Source organism: Gossypium arboreum, chromosome 8, assembly GCF_025698485.1.
Source record: "Gossypium arboreum isolate Shixiya-1 chromosome 8, ASM2569848v2, whole genome shotgun sequence".
Lineage (NCBI taxonomy): Eukaryota > Viridiplantae > Streptophyta > Magnoliopsida > Malvales > Malvaceae > Gossypium > Gossypium arboreum.
The window spans coordinates 87105610-87126897 of record NC_069077.1 but is presented as its reverse complement, the minus strand read 5'-3'; the positions used below and the strand labels follow the sequence as shown (position 1 = coordinate 87126897).

Genomic DNA, 21288 nt, shown 5'->3' with positions numbered 1-21288 from the left:
CTAGTTAGGCGGCACTGTAAAGAAATGGAAAGGAAAGGGAGTAAGCATAAAAACTTAGTAAGTTGCATATAAGTAAGTACACAACAATAACATTTTATCAATGATCCACATGCTCATGATACCAAGGTAGGCATAGGCATAACTTACTCATTACCATCCATACTAGTCACATATTGTTCAATAAGCTCATGTCTCATACGTACCAATTAGATACCTGTACCACTCACAACACGGTTATACTTTCCTCGTTAGCTTAAGAACATAACGTTCACCGTTGAACCATTTGGAACAGTATCGGATATGTAACACCCCGAACTCATGGCCGTTACCGGAAATCGAACACGAGGTGTTACCGGCTTACTACATTAATTTCCCCCTATTTTTTTTTGTTCCAGGCAAGCTGGCTACTGTATCGTGGTCGCTTTAAAAATCATATTTTGAGTTCTGAAACTCGAAATCCAATTCCGTAAATTTTCCCCAAAACTAGACTCATATGTCTATATGGGGGAATTTTTGTAGAATTTTTTTGTTGGGCCAATTAGTACAGTTTATTTGTTAAAGTCTCCCCTGTTTCAAGGTTCGACTACACTGACCTCTGTACCTTACGATTTAAATATCTCCCTGTACAGGGCTTCAATGCCTATGTCATTTGTCTCTAATGAAACTAGACTCGATAATGAATTTGTACATATAAGGCACGACCTCTAATTATCTCGATAAAATTTACGGTGAATTTTATAAATCAAAACAGGGGATCCAGAAATCGCTCTGGCCCTGTTTCACAAGAATTTAATTAACTCCTAACATACAGCTCATATGGTCGTTTCGTTTCTTCCATATGAAAATAGACTCACCAAGCTTCGATTTCATAATTTATTCATTATTTAATTCCATTTCTACTATTTTTAGTGATTTTTCAATCTCACATCACTGCTGCTGTCAGCATCTGTTACTAAAACAAACTATGCCTATTTCATGATTTTTCCTTGATCTAACTAATAATTCATCATACATGTCACAATTTATGACCATGACTAGCCATGCCAAAGGCTAATCATCACCGAGCATCTCCCCACTACACTATTACCAAATCATGAATTTAACACCGAAAATAATCAGCCATGACATATGGCATAGTAATCGAGTAGGCCTCTACCAATACTCAACCAAAACCGAATTACCAAGACTTGTGTCCAAACATCATAGAACCAATTCCAACCGAACATTTATGCCATTTTCGCATGGCTAAAAGTTTACATACCAAATTTCAACAAAACATAATAGCATATACATGCCGAAATGTTCTCCTAGACCAACTAAGAAGAAAATACCAAAAGTTGCTAGCCGGTGTGATGACTTGATGACGGTCCCGAATACATAAAAAGTCGAGTCCAAGAAACCTAAAATAGGTGACAAGCAAACACCGAATGAGTATATAACTCAAGAAGTCATAAGCATTACACTACCATCCATTAATAAAATTTTCACAAGAGGAAACAACGAAATGAGGCTAAGTACTCCATCCATACCGAACTATGCCATAGTTTCTTAGACCTTACGATTCAATCTCATTCCAAGTCCTACATTGACATTTCATACACTATTCAATAGAATAATTGAGGCATTTCTATACATCATTTTATTTTCGTTACAATCATACAACTAAACGAACTTTCACCTATTCCACGATGAACCTTATGTACGTGACTTCAATTATAATCATCACATAGGTTCAAAACTTACCACACTCAACTCCAAATATAAACATAGCACCTATTAGCCATGAACTCAAGGTACTTACCCTTTCCACTGTCCGAAATCGACTCGGTAAGGTCGCACCCTTAATATAAATAATTGATAGAAAATATATATATATAGTGGGTTCGCACACATAGTGCTTAATAATCAACCACGCACACTTAGTGCCATGTACTTTAAACTCGCACACTTAGTGCCATGCATTTCAAGCCCGCACACTTAGTGCCAATCTCACAACCGTGAACACTTATTGCCCGCACACCTAGTGCCGAAAACTAGCCACTCTATACGCTTCACTTCCTTTTTACATTCGACAATTTCATCTCTACATACATATACATTTGTATACATTTCATCTCATTAAACACAATTGCATAGGTATTACGATCATTTAAATCAATACCAACTATATGCTTAATGACTTACCTTGTATTGGGTAAAATAATTCCAAGTCAGCTACTCGATGACCTTCGATTTCCCCTTGTTGGACGCCTCTCCTTTAGGATCTTGAGCTCAAACAAATAAATTAACTCATTCAACCGCTTTGCTACATATATTGGTGTTCACATTTTAATGATTTTATGACATACGGAACGGCATGGTAAAATTTTTATCTTGGTACCTTATGTTCTTAGCTATTCGACTAATAACCTTATGCAATTACCATGCTTTCAATAATCCAATCACACATGCATATGTATACTTGGACATTCGGCAATCACCTTTGCTAGTTTTTCCCATTTTTTTGTCGGTTATATATACATAGTCCTAAGGTAATATCACGAATGGGCTTACATATATATATGTATATATAGCCGAATATGCAAAGCTTAAACTCAACATCACGTAAGCTCCTAAGTGATGGCCGAATATGTATATCTATATATATATATATATATATATATCAACTATACTATTACTTTTAATTCATCTAATCACAAAATTTCATCTCATGAACACTTAACCCATTTCTCACAAAAATGAAACAACAACTAAAATGAACATCCCATTTTTACCCCATATGGCCGATTGCTTCATTTGTTACCCAACTAACAATTCAACAATTTCAACCTCATTACAACCTCTACCTATCCAATATAACATGAACACAATCCTCCACCCCTAAATTAGATTCGGCAATCACTTAACCCATTTTAACCTCAACTTTCAAGTTAAAAGCAATTAACCACTCACCATATCCTACATTACTATCCATTTTAATGACATTAACACATCTACTAAGAGTTTCAAGCTTCTTGGCTGAATTTCAACCTCAAAATCCTAAGTCTAATCTATAGGATGAGTAGAATTTGAACTAACCATCTCAAACATGCATAGATTTTCAAGAATCATTCAATACATACCTCATTCTAGCCATCTTCCAAGCCAAAATCAAATAACCAAATCTCCCTTCCTTCTCCTCACTCACGGCAATAGCCAAAGAAAAAAAAGATGAACACTCCTCTTCCTCCTTATTTTATTCATCTTTTCCTTTTAATTCCTTTCTTTAATTTATTTTAATTTACTTACCAATATTAAATAATAAACAACATAAACTTGGAGGAATGGAACCATGCTTGGCCGGCCACTTAACATGAATTGGGCACTTTGACATGCAAACCCAAACTTTCCTATTTTAATACTATTTGGTCCTTACTTATTTACCTATCATAATTTTCTAAGTCTTTCAACTAGATCCTTTCAAGCAAAATTCACATTCCTAAGATAAAATTAAAACATTAAATTTTTATACAAGTATTATCACACATATAAGATGTGCAATTAAAATTTTAACTAAATTTTATGACTCGGTTTTGTGGTCCCGAAACCACATTCCGACTAGGGTCAAATTAGGGCTGTCACAGGATATTCATTAAGCCTCAAACGTGGGTAAGGTGCCGATGCCATGTCCCAGACATGGTCTTACATTGACTATCATATCGTAGCCAATGCATGTCCCAGACATGTCTTACACTGGCTTACGTCTCGAGGCCGATGCATATCCTAGACATGTCTTACAGTAGCTCTCGTCTCAATGCCGATGCCATTTCCCAGACATAGTCTTACACTGGCTCTCATAATGTGGCCGATGCATGTCCTTGACATGTCTTACACTAGCTCACACACAAATGACCCAAACTTCACAGCATGAATATTCGATTTATTTCCTAGGTTCGAATAGGAACTCTACTATCTCTATTCTCATGATACCATCTCAATTCCACAATCAAGCAATTCATGCTATATTAATTCAAATACAATTCAACACATACATTAGTAATGTAGTTGTATTATTTACATACAACTTACCTCAAATTACAAAATGTGGCAACTAATCGGTTTAGTCAATTTGCTTGATTTTTCCCCAATCTAGGTTTGGATTTGGCAATTCTTGATCTAAAATAGTAAAATGCACTCATTTAATCACTAAATAAAATTAAGCAATTAAAAATTCACATCTTCGGTAATGTAACATCCTGATTTTCAGGTTTTTCGCGATTCTTGATATTTTAAGTAAGTTTCTAAAATTTGGTATGTGATTATGGAATTCATAATTTGGGTATGTAAATGGGCTTATGGAAGGCCCATGAGTTGGCCAAAACCCGGTAGAATTTTTAAATTTTGGACTTAGGAGTTAGGGGTTCTGGCTAGGTGCCCTTATATAAAGTTGTGGGTAAAATGTATCACAAAAAGAGCTTTAGTAAAGTGGCAAGGGTGACGCCACTAAGCTCCTAAAAAGGTGGTGTGTGGAGCATAAGGGAAGACAGGGGATCGATTCCCTGTGTTGGCAAGTAAGAGTATTTATTTTTATGTGCAGGAAGGGTAAGTGTTGGAATCCAAGTGGATTCTGTAAGAGGAGAGTTTGGATCAAGTCAAATGCATGGATTAAGGAGGGATAAAGGGAGAGATTTTAGGGATTTGATATGAAGATAGAGTTGGTCGAATAAGGGAGATTGGAGGGGGGATTTTCGACAGAGGGGTTTAGTTAGGGATTTTCGGCACTTAGGTATTTGTGTGCCATTTTCTCCCTGGAGGATTAGTCTCTTTCTCTCTTTTTCTTTTGCAGCCGAATCTACCATCTCTTCTTCCATCTTTTCTTCCTTCTCCTTCTTTCAAACCAGCCCACTATTCCCTCCATTCACCCATTGTTTCTTTCATTTATCTCTACTTCTGCCGAGATACCGCAAAAAGCTGAAATCAGTGAAGATAGGGTGGTGCCGATTCTTTGTGACCAGCAACCTTTTCTTTCCTTTTCAATTGTTGGCGTTCAATTCCTTTACCTTTTAGGTATACGGATTCAAGAGAAGAAAGACTGTGGTAAGTGCTCGAACTCTAAACGATTCCTAGAGTAACTTTTGGCCAAAAGCCGAAACCCCTCTAGTTTAGGGAGGTGGCCGAATATGGGTATAGGCCTTATGGGGTCTTCTTTTAATATTTTTGTAGTTTATTTAGTGGAGGAGCAGCAAGGTGTAGTGTTGACTTGGAGTAGCTTGGATCACCAGAGTGGCTAGACCTAGTCATCAATCGTGGCAAGGTAAGATTCCTAAGGCCATTATGGATGGTGGTCGAATGTGTAAGTATTAAATATTAGATGATTTTTGGTTTGGTTCAATTATGGGAAGCTGATTATTAACGATGGATATAGGAGAAATCGTGTAGGAGATCTCGTTGAGGAATATCGCCAAACAGGTGTGTAACGAACCCTTTTTCATAGCTTAAAGCGATAAATGCCGAAAAGCCGAAATGCCGAAATTCTGGCATTTCGAGGACTTGTGAGCAAGCGAACACTCATTAGTTAGTTAGATTCGTTGAGATGATGATCAGGAACATTGGAAACAGTAAGATCGTGATTTTTGGCATTCACGATAAGTTGGGCCTCGAGGGGCTACAATAGGGCCCAATAGGTTTTCGGGCCCATTTGGGAAAATTGGTAGAAAATGGAAATCTGTTAAATTGCAAGTTAAGACTATTAATACTGTTATGGATATGGGCTAAATGGGCCTAGATGACAAAATCGGCTAAGTAGAGCCCATTAGGGGTTTTAGGCCCAATAACTCGGTTTCGCTAAAAGTGGGCCAGAAACGCTGTTTAAACAAATGAATAGTTAGTAATTGATGATGAACATGGAAAAATCCCTAAATTTTGGTAAAATTACGATATTACCCTTATAATATGAAAATGACCGTTTTTGCCCCTAAGTAAAAATGACCATTATACCCCTAGGGTTTAAATGTGAATTTTGATACATGGGATTTTAGTAAACATGGTATGTATGATATGCACATGACATGTATGCTATGCACATGATATGTATGATATGCACATGATGTATTCATAAATGCATTGGGTTGGGCTTTTATATGGATGGAGGAAGTGCAAAAGGGCTTATGCCCCAGTTATTAAAGGGCTTATGCCTCAGTTATTAAAGGGATTATACCCTAGTTATTAAAAGGGCTTTTGCCCCAGTTATTAAAAGAGGCTAGGCCTCCAATTATATGATAAAGCAGCTATGCTGCCAGTGGAGAGTTATGGCGGGGCGGGTCGAGTTCATCCCCACATGGTGTGTTGGTTGGTACGGGTGGAGAGTAGCGGATGGTGGGTTGAGTAGTCTCCCCAAATGGGCTTGCATTCTCTCATTGACATTACATGTGATATTGAAATGGGCCTATGGGCCATACCGTTTACAGTAAAGGCTTCGGCCCAGTAATATGAAATATGAAAAGGCTTCAGCCCAGTGTTATGAAATATGAAATATGAAAAGGGCTACGGCCCAGTACATGTTGAGATTGGATTTGGGCTTAGGCCCAACAGGCTGTTATTGTTTCAGGCTCTGAAAGGGGCTTGTTGCACACTGAGTTTCCAAACTCACCCCCTTTCCTTAACCTCGTAGGTGAGCCTTAATGTGGGGACTTGGGCCGGAGGGGATTTAGAGTAGCCACGGTGATCGTCTTTGGGCTTTTAAATAAGCATTGGTTTTTATTAAATTTCCTTTAATTATTATTTATTTTTGGGTTTTAATAAGGCCATTTTAACTTTCCTTTTATTTCTTTTCGGGATTATTTTATTTTTAATGACTTTAAACCTGGTTGATATTTATTCAAATGGGCTAGACTTAGGACATGTTTTCAAAACGATACTCGTTTTCAAAATATCTCAACGCCACGATTAATCGATTTATCAAAGACGTCCACTTAAACGAATTTAAACACGATATAACAAAGTGTGGCTATGGTTGTGGGCATGTCTAGGATTGGATCCAATCAAAGAGCTTGGTACTTAAGCAGCCTTCATGGCTCACCTCCTCTGTCTCGGATACCTACCTGGTGCTCAGCTTCCATACACTTTGTTAACTCAACAAAAAAAAATATGGTTTTTAAAACACTAAAACGGAACATGGGTTTTCAACTCCAATGTGGCATGTCAGATTCGGCCATAACGTCTGGGCCGAGTTTGGGGTGTTACAGTTAAAATGACCATTTTGCCCCTAGACTTTGGTAAAATGACCATTTTGCCCCTAGACTTTGGCAAAATGACCATTTTACCCTTATGCTTGAAAATAAATTTTTATCAAATTTCTTTGTATCTTAAGCCTAGATGAACTCTTTTTACTCTTATAGCAACCCCAAATTCTCCCTATTTCACACATTTATCAATTATTTTACAACTTGTGCAAAATGGTCTCTTTAGGTGTTTTCATGGTAACACTTTTCACAAAAGTTATCTAGTATACAACTAAGACTCATATTATTCCATAAAATTTTAGAAAACACCCTAAATGCTCTCAAGGAAAAACCCTAGACCTTCAACCATTTTGCAAGACATACCCATCATTTGAAAGCTCATGCTTCAAGGGTCTCAAAAATGCAAAAATTATTAACAAAGGGTATGGAAATCACTTACTTGTGAGTCAACTATGTAGCTAAAAATTTTAAGCTTTCAAACCCCCTTCAATGGCTGATTTTCGGTGGTGTATGGGAGAAGAAAAGAAAAGATGACAACTTTTCTTTATTTTACTCAATTTGCTAATGTCATCAAAACCTAACACATTGACTAATTGATTTCCTTGTCTCATGGCAGGCTATGCTTTCTTTAAAGGGTCTAATTTCCCTTTAAAGGCCCTCAATTTTGGTTCTCTAGCTATTTGACACCTTTAGCTATCAATTTAGGACTTTTACATTTTACGCGATTTAGTCTTTTTTCGCAATTGGGCTCACAAACGTCAAAATTAACTCACCAAAATTTTCATGTACTATTATAAACATGCTATGACTCCAAAATAATAATAAAATAATTTACTCAACTCTGGATTTGTGGTCCCGAGGCCACTATTTCGACTAGCCTCAAAATCGGGCTGTTACAATTTGGGGACAAATTTCTCTTAATTTATTCCTGAGATAATTTATAGCATGTGGTTTCCCCAGTCCACAGGCATTCCAACTTAAAGTTTTTATTTTTCCTAGCTGGCATACATTGTAGAGCTAGCCGATTTATCTTGACCTTCCTCTGACACCTTAACATCGCCATTGAACAAACCAGTAGAAATTGCACCAAGCATCCGTTAGCTCTTTTTCCCCTCAACAAATTGAATAGGACACTCTTTACCATATGAGCCCAACCCCATAAGCTCAGAATCATTAGACCCATTAACCTTCAACTCATTCTCCCAGTTAGGTACTCATTCATTTTCCTTAGCTAATTGGAATTTTATGGTTTGATTGCGATTAAGATAGATATTTGTAACATTATCCCCAAAATCACACTCGTTCATACTCTTACCCTTATCCAACCTCTGACTCACCATTCTATCAAACTCTCATAACCATCGGCTAACCACCAAAGACCCTCTTCTAACCAGAGCACGCAACAAAATATCCCACCCAAAAAGAATCTTAGTTAGATCTATCCTCACCCTAACCGAGAAAAAAAACTCTCCCCATGCTCAAGCTTCCCATAGAGAAAACAAAATAGGCTGAGCTTTTTATACTGAAACCTAGCATATACAATCGAACTAGCCCTCAACACAATCTTCTTTTTACACTTCAATGGAAGTCAAACATCCAATCAAACTTTAATCCTCATATACCTCTTTACAACAAACATTGTAATCTTCGTATCATAATCAAGAAAACTACCCAAAAAAGAACAAAATTGATGTGTCATTGCTTTTAACATCAAACCCAGAGGCAGATCGTGAATCTACACCCAAAACTCCACATATAACAATGATAATGTATTTGGACCCTCCCCTAGTTGAATCTTATACAACAACAATAAATGATTATTAAAAAACCACGGAGTTCCCTCCAAAACCCAATTCACATCAACTTTATAGAAAAACTGAAACAAAACTGCTTCTCACCTAGATCTGTGATAGAAATACCATCAATAGGGTACCATAAATCAGCCAATGTGTTCCTCAATGAAGAGAAGTGCACTACACTATCTGTCAAACAACTTCCAACCAAACAAAACTTGAAATCTTCTTCTAACTCACTCTCCTCCTGTTGAAATGCCTCCACCTTCCCGTTGACAAAAATAAAATTTTCCAACTCATCCTCCATGGCCCCTTCCATGGGCCCTAGAAAAAAATTGTGTCAAAAGACAAACGAAAAAAATGCATGCAAAAACCGCAGATGAACAAACTACTAAGATCCAGATTTATTGTTATGCTACTATTTTTTTAATTGTTTACATATAACGTGATATAATATGATTATTATAGTTAGGTATTTGGAATCAAATACATTTTGCATTACTTACCCTCTCAAACATATTACAACATTTGTTAGAATTAAGTGACCGAATCCTTATTTAAATAAAATATAAGTGGTAAAATAAAATAAAAGAAGAATCCATATAGAATTACAATTCTTTTATTTTATTTTAGAATAAGGTTTTTTAAACCTTATTAAATTCCATCTATTTGATATTGATTAGAATAAGGTGTTTCAGTCTTACTCGAATATAGTTTTACAAGCCTATAAATAGGCATAGTCTATTCTTCTTGTAATTATTCGAATTCAACATAGTGAATTTTTTTCTCCTCTATTTTTTTCCCGAAAGGGTTTCCACGTAAAAATCTGTGTGTTCTTTATTTTTTATTTTTTATTTTATTTTCACAAATTGGTATCCGAGCTTTCGGGTTGTTCATCTCGATCACGGTAATGACGTCTTTAAAGTATGAAATTCTACTGTTGGATCGCAACACCAGATTTGCATTGTGGCAGATTAAGATGCAAGCAGTTCTTAAGCAGATGGACTAGAGGATGCCCTGCTAGGGATAGATAAGATGCCTTCGAAATTAACAGATGAAGAGAAGAAGCGTAAGGATAGAAAGGCGTTAACACAATTACATCTGTATTTGTCCAATGAAATTTTACAGGATGTGATGAAAGAGAAGATCGTCGCTGTATTATGGAAGAGGCTAGAACAAATATGTATATCGAAAAATCTAACAAGCAAGTTGCATATGAAGTAGCGTCTTTATGCTCATCGTTTGGAGGAAGGTGCGTCTGTACACGAACACTTAACAGTGTTTAAAGAAATTCTCTCAAACTTGGAGGCCATGGAGGTTCAGTATGATAAGGAAGATCTAGGGTTAATTCTACTTTTTTCGTTGCCCCCGTCTTATTCAACCTTTAGAGACATGATTTTATATAGCCGTGAGTCTCTCACAGTTGATGAGGTTTATGATTCTTTAACCTCGTATGATAAGATGAAGTATCTTGTGGTTAAACCCGACTCTCAAAGAGAAGGTCTCATTATTTATAGGAGACAAGATCGGAATGCTGATGACGATCGTGGAAGGACACAGAAACGGAATCCTCGCGGTAAATCTAAAGGTAGATCAAAGTCTTCAAACAGAGGTAAAACTTGTAACTTCTGCAAGAAGAAATGGCACATTAAATCTGAGTGCTATAAGCTACAGAACAAGATTAAAAGGGAGGCTACGAATCAAAAAGGAAAACAATCAGAAAATTCTGGTGAAGCTGATGTTGTAGAAGACTATAGCGATGGTGAACTTCTAGTCGCTTCAGTCAACAATTCTAAAGTGAGCGAGAAGTGGATACTTGATTCAGGCTGCACCTTCCACATCATCCTAATTGGGATTGGTTTAAAACTTACGAAACAGTGTCTGAAGGTATTGTTTTGATGGGAAATAATGCTTCGTGTAAAATCACAGGTGTTGGAACAATTAAAGTTAAGATGTTTGATGGAGTTGTCAGAACACTCAGTGATGTACGACATGTTTCAGAATTGAAAAGAAATTTAATTTTATTGAGTACTCTTTATATAAAAGGGTACAGATACACAGCTGAAAGTGGGGTTTTAAAGATTTCCAAAGGTTCCCTTGTTGTGATGAAAGGGCAGAGAAAGATTGCCAAGTTATATGTTTTGTAGGGTTCTACTGTTACTGGTAATGCAGCTGTCGCTTCCTCTTCCTTGTCAGATGATGATATTACTAAACTTTGCCATATGCGCCTAAGGCATATGAGTGAGAATGGCATGGCAGAATTGAGCAAAAGATGACTTCTTGATGGGCAAGGAATTTGTAAACTGAATTTTCGTGAGCACTGTGTTTTTTAGAAGCAAAAGAGAGTCAATTCACCAGAGGAATCTATAACACGAAGGGAACATTGGAGTATATTCATTTTGATCTGTGGGGGCCATCTAGAGTGCCTTCGAGAGGTAGAGCTAATTATATCCTAACCTTTATTGATGATTTTTCCAAAAAATTTTGGGCGTTCTTCTTGAAGCAGAAAAGTGATGTGTTTTCCGCATATAAGTCTTGGAAAATTACGATTGAAAAACAGATGGAAAAAAAAATAAAATACCTCCGCACAGATAATGACTTAGAGTTCTATTCTGATGAGTTTAATAGATTGTGCAAGTTAGAAGGGATCGTGAGACACTTGACAGTTTGCCATACTCCACAGCAAAATGGCATTGTAGAATGAATGAACAGAATGATCATGAAGAAAGTTTGATGTATGTTGTCAAAATGTCAACTTACCAAAGTCGTTTTAGGCTGAAGCAGCCTCTACTGCATGTTTTTTGATCAACCAATCATCATCCGTTGCCATTGAGAAAAAGACTCCACAAGAGGTATGGTCTGGTAATCCTGCTAATTATTCTAATTTAAAGATTTTTAGGTGTCCCGCGTACGCTCATGTTGATAATGGAAAATTGGAACCGAGATCCATTAAATGTGTTTTTCTTGGTTATAAAGCTGATGTAAAAGGGTATAAGTTATGGTGTCCTGAAAATAGAAAAGTTGTGATTAGCAGAGATGTTGTTTTTAATGAAACTGATATGCTACCTAACTTATCTCTTAAAGACTCTTCCAATAAAGAAAATCAAAAGCAGTTGGAGCATCAGATTAATACAGAGTCAACTCCTCAAGCCAGTACAAAAATTGAGAATAGAGTTACTTCTTCACCGCAATATTCTATCGCCAAAAATAGAATTAGAAGAGAAATTAAACCTCCAAATAAGTATGTCGAGGCTGATCTAGTTGCTTATGCTTTAAATGTGGCTGAAGATATAGATGCAAACTAGGAGCCATTTAATTATTCTGAGGCAATTAGCTGTGAAGACTCAGAAAAGTGGATGTTTGCTATGCAAGAGGAGATGGAATCAGTTCACAAAAACAGAACATTAGATCTTGTGAAACTTCCTAAAGGTAAAAAGACTGTTCGTTGTAAAAAGAAAGAAGGGACTCTAGGAGTTGAAGAACCCAGATATAAAGCAATGTTTGTTGCAAAGGGTTACAGTCAAATTCCAGGAGTAGAATTCACAGATGTGTTCTCCCCAGTTGTGAAGCATAGTTCAATTCGAGCTTTACTTGGTATTGTGGCCATGCATGATTTGGAGCTTGAGCAGTTAGATGTAAAAACTGCATTTTTGCATGGAAAACTTGAGGATGACATTTACATGCAATGACCAGAGGGTTTTATAGTCTTAGAAAAAGAGGAGTATATTTGCTTATTAAAAAAGTCTCTTTACGGTTTGAAACAGTCACCAAGACAGTGTTATAAAAAGTTTGACTCCTTTATGACTTCTCACGATTTCAAAAGAAGCAGTTTTGACAGTTGTATTTACTTTAAGAAAAACAGTGATAGTTTTTTTGTATATCTACTTCTTTATGTTGATGACATGTTGATAGCAATAAAGGATAAAGGAGAGATAAGAAAGGTTAAAGCCCAACTAAGTGAAGAATTTGAGATGAAAGATTTAGGACCAACAAAGAAGATACTTGTTATGGAGATTCTCAGAGATAGAAAAACAAGTAAATTGTGCCTAAGTCAGAAGGGGTACATTAAGAAAGTTCTTTGCAGGTTCAATATGCAGAGTGCTAAGCCTATTAGTACTCCTTTAGCAGCTCATTTCAAACTTTCATCGGCTTTGTCTCCACAATCAGATAATGAGATTGAGTACATGTCACATGTTCTATACTCTACTACAGTGGGATCTCTCATGTATGCTATGGTTTGTTCACGTCCAGATTTATCATATGCAGTCAGTGCAGTTAGTAGATATATGGTGAATCCCGGTAAAGAACACTAAAAAACAGTTCAGTGGATTTTAAGATACTTACGAGGTACTACTGATGTTTGCTTGCAGTTTGGAAGAACTGAAGATGGAATTATTGGGTATGTTGATGCTGATTTTGCTGGAGACCTTAATAGAAGAAGATCTCTCACAGATTATGTATTTACAATCGGAGGTTGTGCAATAAGTTGGAAAGCCACTTTGCAAACTACAGTCGCTTTGTCTACTACTGAAGCTGAGTACATGGTAATTATTGAGGCTTGTAAAGAAGCTATTTGGTTGAAGGGACTCTTTAGTGAACTCAATGAAGACCTTCAAATCAGCACAGTATTTTGTGACAATCAGAGTGTCATATTTCTTACAAAAGATCAAATGTTTCATGAGAGAACAAAACACATTGATGTTCGGTATCATTTTGTTCGTGATATTATTGCTCGTGGTGATATTGTTGTGAGCAAAATTAGTACTCATGAAAATCCTGCAGATATGATGACTAAGTCACTTCCTATAACCAAGTTTGAGCATTGCTTAAACTTAGTTGGTGTTCATTGTTGAAGTTAAACCCTTAAGGGGTTTTATGGAAGAGGTGAAGAACTTGTTCGTTGAGAGTTCGCGATGAAGAACTTGTTCATTGAGAATTCATGTCAATGTGGAGATTGTTAGAATTAAGTGACCTGAATCCTTATTTAAATAAAATACAGTGGTAAAATAAAATAAAAGAAGAATCAATATAAAATTACACTTTTTTTATTTTATTTTAGAATAAGGTTTTTTAAACCTTATTAAATTCCATCTATTTGATATTGATTAGAATAAGGTGTTTCAGTCTTACTAGAATATGACTTTACAAGCCTATAAATAGACATAGTCTATTCATCTTGTAGTTATTCGAATTCGACATAGTGAATTTTCTTCTCCTCTGCTCGTAGTTTTTTCCCGAAAGCGTTACCACGTAAAAATCTGTATGTTCTTTATTTTTTATTTTATTTTCACAACATTATTTTATAAAATTTTACATCCTAACAATTTAGACAATACTATAGCATCTATTTCGCTTTCAATGAACGTGGCAACATATATTCCAATATTTGAGTAATTAACATTTGCAAATGGCAAAAAAAAATAAAAATACATTTGTAACAATATACAATGCATGCTATTTTTAAAATGCTTACAACTGAGTTCTTAATGCAAATTGTGTATGCTTTACTAAATAAATCTAGATGTTTAACTTTATATTTCAAATTATAAAATAATCAAAAGATAGGAGAGGATCCACTTACAAGGGTAAAATTAAAGTAATTTTACACTTTTTGTGTCTTTTGTACCATTAATATTTTAACAATGTAACCGACATAATTCATATTTCATTTATATAGATCATGCACCTCAGATTTGATGTAAATTAAAATTCCTATCTATTTACGTTATGTAAAAACTTTCAATCATTTAATAAATATTAATATATACTGATCTTGTAGATCGTTATGATAGTGATATCGGATCGGTTTAAAAAATGCATGCATGAAAAATACAATTATATTGATAAATTCAACGATTAAATTGTTAAAACATTAATCGTACAAAAGATACAAAATAATATAAAATTACTTTAATTTTATACTGTAAATAGATTTCTTCCTATAAGTGGATAGGAAAGAAAGCTCTTGAAATTATTATATTCTCAACTCTTTTGAATATTTAAGATTACTTAATTACATTCTTGGGTTTTTTTTAATTTTAATTCTCAAGTATGCCATATTAAACCATTTTGTTAATTGATTACTAACCTTTCATTAATGATATATTCTACTATTTTCAAACATCTGTTTTTGGGTTGTAATTATAGTTAGAACTTTTAAAATGAGAATCAAAATGATTTTAGCCATTACATGATTTTAGGTTTTAGATTTTGTATTTATCCTACCTTATTATTTTTTTTTTTGAGAAAAAAATTGAAATGGTAAGCAAGATATCAAGATTATTAAGATTAATCCATTTATGTATTAGGTATTTTTTCTTCTTAATTGATGTTGACCACGAGTTTTAAAGTTGCCTCATACCCAAGGCAAGAATCGAACCCTCAACCACTGATTAAGGTAGGAGAGACACTTATCATCTCACTTATCTCCCATGGTTAATACTATACACATTTTAAATATTATATTAACACACAATATTCATCTGTTTAAATATTAAAGGCAAAAACTATTTTACTGGTTTAATCCAATTTTTATTGGATATGGATTCATTGGATCCTCTTGTTGGGGATTTGTTGAAGTAGAGGTAGCTAATCGTACAAGTCAGACTAAACTCGTTTTTAGACTTTGGATCATCTTCGCCTGTATAACTTGTCCTCCAATTGGCTTTTTATCAGTCTGTAGACTTTTTGGTTGTTGGCAACATTAAATTGTGATATCATCAAGGAAAGAATTTATTATCGCGTCAACAAATACTTACACACTTGATGCTGGAAACTACTGTTGCTTTCTTTCAGCCTGCATTTTACAAAACTATTCAGAATTATGCTGATGACTTTAGCTCTCATTTTGATGACCCTGTTATCCTCTTCTGTGGCTTTTGATGACTCCTTGGAAACAATAAGTCCTTAATTTGTCGCTCAGCACTATACTCTGAAGTTGCCTGCAAAGGCCAAATTCGACAACTGCTTAAAACCAATGATCTTAAGAATAATAATAAGAAGAAACAAGTCAAGGGACATACCCGAGCATTATACGTGAATCTTAAGGTTTGGATTTGGGTTCCACAGGAAATTCTCAAGTTAAACCCAAGGGAGTCTACACTGATAATTGCTGCCTCCTATAATGAATTGCAAAGAAAACGAATCATCATCTAAAGTATTATAATTAACACAACAAATGATACTAAATGTTAAGGTATTAGGGATATGTTAAGGCAACGAATCTTACTTGTCAACGTCCTCAAGGTTCCTTTTTAAAAAAAAAATAGAACATGTTTCCGAAACTTGAACATTTTACACTTTGCCAAGTATGGTCAGATATAGTGCCAGTAGTTAAACATCCAGACAGCAGACTTTCACAAAGTTAAGTTATTCCTAACTTCCATTTTAATGTTTTTTACCTCAACTGGGATACCCTTGCATCTCCAACATAGTGATTTAAGTGCTTGTACGGTCTTCTCTCCACCAGCTTTCAGGCGAGATATGATTTTGGCTGCTGAATGTGCAATGGCATCAGGTTGAGCTTGTTTGAAGTCTTCTAATTCAACATCTGTCTGGAGAAATGGAAGAAATCAATTTTGCTGATGGAACAAGTGCTAGCGTAGCACTCAATTATATTCCATGGAACAGCCTTTCTATGTTGCAAATTATATATGACAATATGATTTAGTTACAGAAGAATGTTTCTTAATAACACTAACAAACAATGCATATCAATCAGCAACTTTATTAATCTAGCTAAGAACAGGATACAAGACCAGAACTGCAAATGATCTCGAACACAAGTAATAAAAGAATTCACACATTAATCAAACAAAATTTAAAAGAGAAAGAGGATGAAAACCACTAAACACGAAAGCCTTCTACAAACCTGATGTCCATGTGCTGTAATTAGCTGAATTTTAGACATCTGCAATTTGTAAAACAAAGACCCATTCATGGAGATTTCATTTTTCTCAGATTCTTCTGATGTTGAATTATCTTCTGAGGATCCTAACCCATTTCTGTGACCATTAATTATGCTAACATCTTCTACTTTGTCTCCCACAACTTTCTCAACCTGATGTTTATCAGAACTGCGAGACTGATTGGTAGATATATGCTTCTGAATTTCAGAATGTTCTTCAATGAAGGCTGGCCTTAGACGGCCTTGAATAGCTAAACCATCCGAAGGTTGCTCCATCAAGTCTATAGGATCATCTGAAGCAACCTATAACAAATAAAAAAAGATAAAGTGAGAAAATGTTCACTGGTACAAACCCATGCATCAAAGATATTTTCTTTAAAACATAGTTGCTACCAAGGGTTCCTTCAAATCAAGCTTGACACATGCCAGGAAAGGTTATATTGGCATAAACATGGATTTAGTTCACTCATCTTCCAAGCAGTGTTCCGCGTTAATTTGCCCTTACTATCAAACATAAAGTATCATTACCTCAGTCAACTTGTTGGCGAAGTACATCGGATGGGAGGAATGCATAGTCTCCAATTTTGCCCAGTCTCCTAGTGTCCCATCAGAGTCATCTTGATCATTATCTTCAAAAGCAGCAACCAAATCCTACAAATAAGAAATTAAAAGATGTCTTAGACAGGTTAGAAGAAACATCTTGCATGAAAAGCTAAGTTCATGCACAAGTTAAATTTGAAAGGAGAGGGTCAAACCTCATCATAATCCTCTTCTTCAGCATTCTCATCTTCATCTTCATCTTCATCTTCAATATCACTATCTTCATCGTCAATATCCTCAATTTCAAAATCAACTTCAGATGGGCCTGATAACTCAAGTTCCTTCATGATTTCTGTAGTATCAAAGCCTAAAATGACTTGCTGCATAAATGAACAACGTAAGCTTTCAGGAAGGCAACAGGAAAAAGAAAAAGGAACTATAAGTTGACCTTTCCGTATGTGACTGCAACTAAAGGTTATTATTCTTATAAATTATTCCAATTTACTCAAATTGAAGCCCATTATTCCGATTAGAATAGCGCATTCATTATCATGTCAAATCAATAACATTAATGCCTCATTTGGTTAGTAGTGTAATAAGATGAGGAAAATGCCTATTTATTACAGTAGTTACTTAAAATAAAAAATAATTAATACAGTTTTAAACTTGAAATTAGAAAAATGAGTAAAAACTCTTGTAAAAAAAAGAAAAAGAAAAAAGGAGCTCTTCAAAATAAGCAAAAGTCTTTTCCTCTTTTTGCTAAGAATAGGTCATGGGAATGGCTAAATATTACCAATTGAATTAGTTTATTACTCATGTACTAAAATATGGGTAAAAAATTACTCCTACCAAACATATAGTAAATACTCAAGAACTTTTAGTTATTCATGGGTTACCTTGACAAACAAGACTAATGTCAATATTGAAAAACAAATGCTTCAGACAGAATCTAAGCACCATCTTGAGCCATGCATGCAGGCGTTTCAGATTATTGCAGGTCAGCATTGGAAATTTTAACAGAAAGAAAATATTGCATACCAGAAAGTTATTTTCTACAGCAAAACTTTGCAAAATATCTTCATCACTTTTTACTTGAAAGTATACATCTGCAAGGCATCAGAGTACAGCTTCAATTTGATAAAATAAGACTGACAAGCCTAAATCACAGATATGAGAATAGTCAACTTACTTCCATGGCCGTCGGTTACATAAGGCAAGTCTGGCCACATTATACTTTCATGAATTTCATCATTAATCATCCCCGAAAACATAAGTGTAGCTTTAGTATTCACCTGAATATGATATACTATAGCCAACATTAGCCGCACATACGGGCTAAAAAGTAGGAAGCCATTTTGCTCTGACTATTCAATTTTCTTAAACCACCCAAAACTGACACCCATGTCAACCATATATTAAAACACGGGTATGACTCTCCAAAGACATAAAAAGAGAACCTTAGAAAAATCAAACACACCCACCTATATCCAACACTTAAATTTTCTACTATCCGGATAATATAGCATAAAAGTACATATTCCAAATGTTAGCCGATCCCAAAACTCCTCAAAAGACATCTAGTTTTCTTCTCTTAGAGAATAAAATTTTAATTCCCTTAAATGACATGCATCTGAACTCTGAAGTTGATTCTTTGATCAACAATCAAAGCAATTTACCTCAATGATGGTCCTACAGGTTTCTGCAGCTGTGAGTGTAGCATCATCGCTATTATTAGAATTCGCCTCACCAATCTCCTCAAACGGATGGTAATCCGGCCTTCCATTCTGCTTGGTAGGACCAGATGCAGAACCCAAATGCTCTGCTGTCACTTGATTCTTTTTCTTTATGGGAGCTCTTATCCAAGGGGAAGCAGTGTTTAGTCTTTGAAATCTATTCCTGCATACAGCTCTTAGTCCTTAAGATTTCACAACTACTATTCTTAATCTCCATGAGCATTTACACAAAAATGGGAAAAAAAATCACCATCAGCTAATGCGCAATTCTACAATTTCGACTAAAACCAATGTGTTACTTAGGACAAGTACTTAATTAGGAAATATATAAATTAAACTTAGTACCGAGTTACGTCGAATCCACCACGGCGAAACGGGCGGCGAGAGGTGAGGTGGCAACTAGTAACCTCATCGGAGCAGCAGGTAGGACGGTAATCTACTCAAACAGTACATGCACAACATATACAAAAAGGTTAAGTCGCGGTTTGGCGGCTTAGAAAATGCAAGAAAGTTTAAAAGAAGCAAAAGCTAACATATCGAATCATTGGTGGCAGCTAAGTTCATTGAGTTGGTCTCTTAGTCAGGTCTTAATAAGCCATGAACAGCACTAAAAAGGTATATGATTTCGAAAAGGTAGGCAGAGAGAGGAAGAGAGTTACGGTGGAAGGCGGAGGAGCAGAAGTTAGCAGCGGCGGGAAATCGGGCGGCTATAGCTGATTCAAGCATCATCATATTTTAAGACAAAAACCAAAATTAATTTCTACCCGGAAAAACGAGTGCAAAATCTTTGTGAGACACGAGCGAAGTACCCTTTCCCTTCCAAGAGAGAAGATGAGGTATAAGGCTAGAGTTCCTCCGCCGCAAATAAGAGTTCTGTATTTCCTGCAATCGAACACGTGGAGTAATATAAATGGATGCAAATATTGGTAGGGACAACTAAGAAATAAAAAGACAGCCTCGTAATATCATAATTCTTTAATATATAATTATAATATTTGGATATAAAACTATATCAACTAATAAAAAAATCACTTGAAAACAACATTGTTAATTGAATTAAATCGAATGAATTTTCGATCGAATTGAATTAAATTGAATGAATTTTTGATCGAATTAAATTGAATCGAATGAAAAAATTTTGAGTTAATCGAGTTGACGAATTATATTTTATCATCCTAACAAGATTTAAAATTTTCTCGAATCGAGTTGAGTGAGATGAAATTCAAATCGAATCAAATATATTTGTTCGAGTTCAATTTTAAAAAATAATTTTGGATTCTTGTAACCACTGTCATTGACCGTAATCAAAATTTTCCATCATAATCAAATTTATTATTAACTTTCATCACCTCATAATTTATTTATTAATCTTTTATATACTGAGTTAGTTTATTTGCTTAATTAGTTGCTTCAATTATCTTCGATTATGTATTTTGAAATTAAAAATATATTAAATGTAAAATGTGATTTTTAATAAAAGTTAATTTAAAGATAAATTGTGAAATTGATACCAACATAAAATTTTAACACAAATATTTATGGCATTATTAATTATTCAATTTTAATATAAATATTCAATATGATTAAACAATTCAATAATTTAAATAGTACAAAATGTGAAATTTAATTTAATAATATAAATAGTATATATAAATAAAATTATTATTTAGGTTTAGGGATTTTTTAGATGATTTTAATTTTTATTTGGGATAAAGGGTGAGAAGTAAAAGTTTAGGGGAGAAATAAAATGTTTGGAGGAGTAAAATTTTGAGGGAAAGTGAATAGGGGAGTAAAATTTTAGAGAGAAAATATTAAAACAAAATGGGGGGATGAGTTTGGGGTAGATGGGGGTAGGATGGGATGGGATGGGATGGGATGGTATGGGATGAGAGGGGAGGGGAGTAAAAGTTTTAAGGGGAAAGTGAGAAGGAGTAAAAATTTTGGGAAAAATAAAAAGTTTTGAAGGTTTTTGGGAGTAAAATTTTGAGGGAAAGTAAATGGAGGAGTAAAATTTGGTAGAGAAAATATTAAAAAAAATTGGTGGGAAATGGATTTGGGGTAGATGAGGGATTGAGATGGGTGGGGGGGGGAGTAAA

At 35.0% G+C, this 21288-nt stretch overlaps 1 protein-coding gene across 2 annotated transcripts; it reads right to left on the bottom strand.

Annotated features, from left to right (window-relative positions):
* Positions 1–15697: 15697 nt before the first annotated feature.
* Positions 15698–20130, bottom strand: LOC108470880 (uncharacterized protein At3g49140-like). 2 transcript variants are annotated; one of them, XM_017772382.2, is made up of 11 exons: positions 19852–20104; positions 19538–19628; positions 19136–19355; positions 18649–18751; positions 18498–18565; positions 17675–17839; positions 17448–17570; positions 16884–17222; positions 16414–16566; positions 16036–16131; positions 15698–15954 (listed from the first exon to the last, which is right to left on the bottom strand). In XM_017772382.2, the coding sequence occupies exons 1-11, from the start codon at positions 19922–19924 to the stop codon at positions 15856–15858; spliced, it is 1530 nt and encodes a 509-aa protein (XP_017627871.1). In that variant the 5' UTR covers positions 19925–20104; the 3' UTR covers positions 15698–15855. The 2 variants fall into 2 exon arrangements, with proteins under 2 accessions (XP_017627871.1, XP_017627872.1); XM_017772383.2 differs by lacking the exons at positions 15698–15954; positions 16036–16131 and having other exon boundaries at positions 16419–16562; positions 19852–20130.
* Between the last annotated feature and the right edge of the window lie 1158 nt (positions 20131–21288).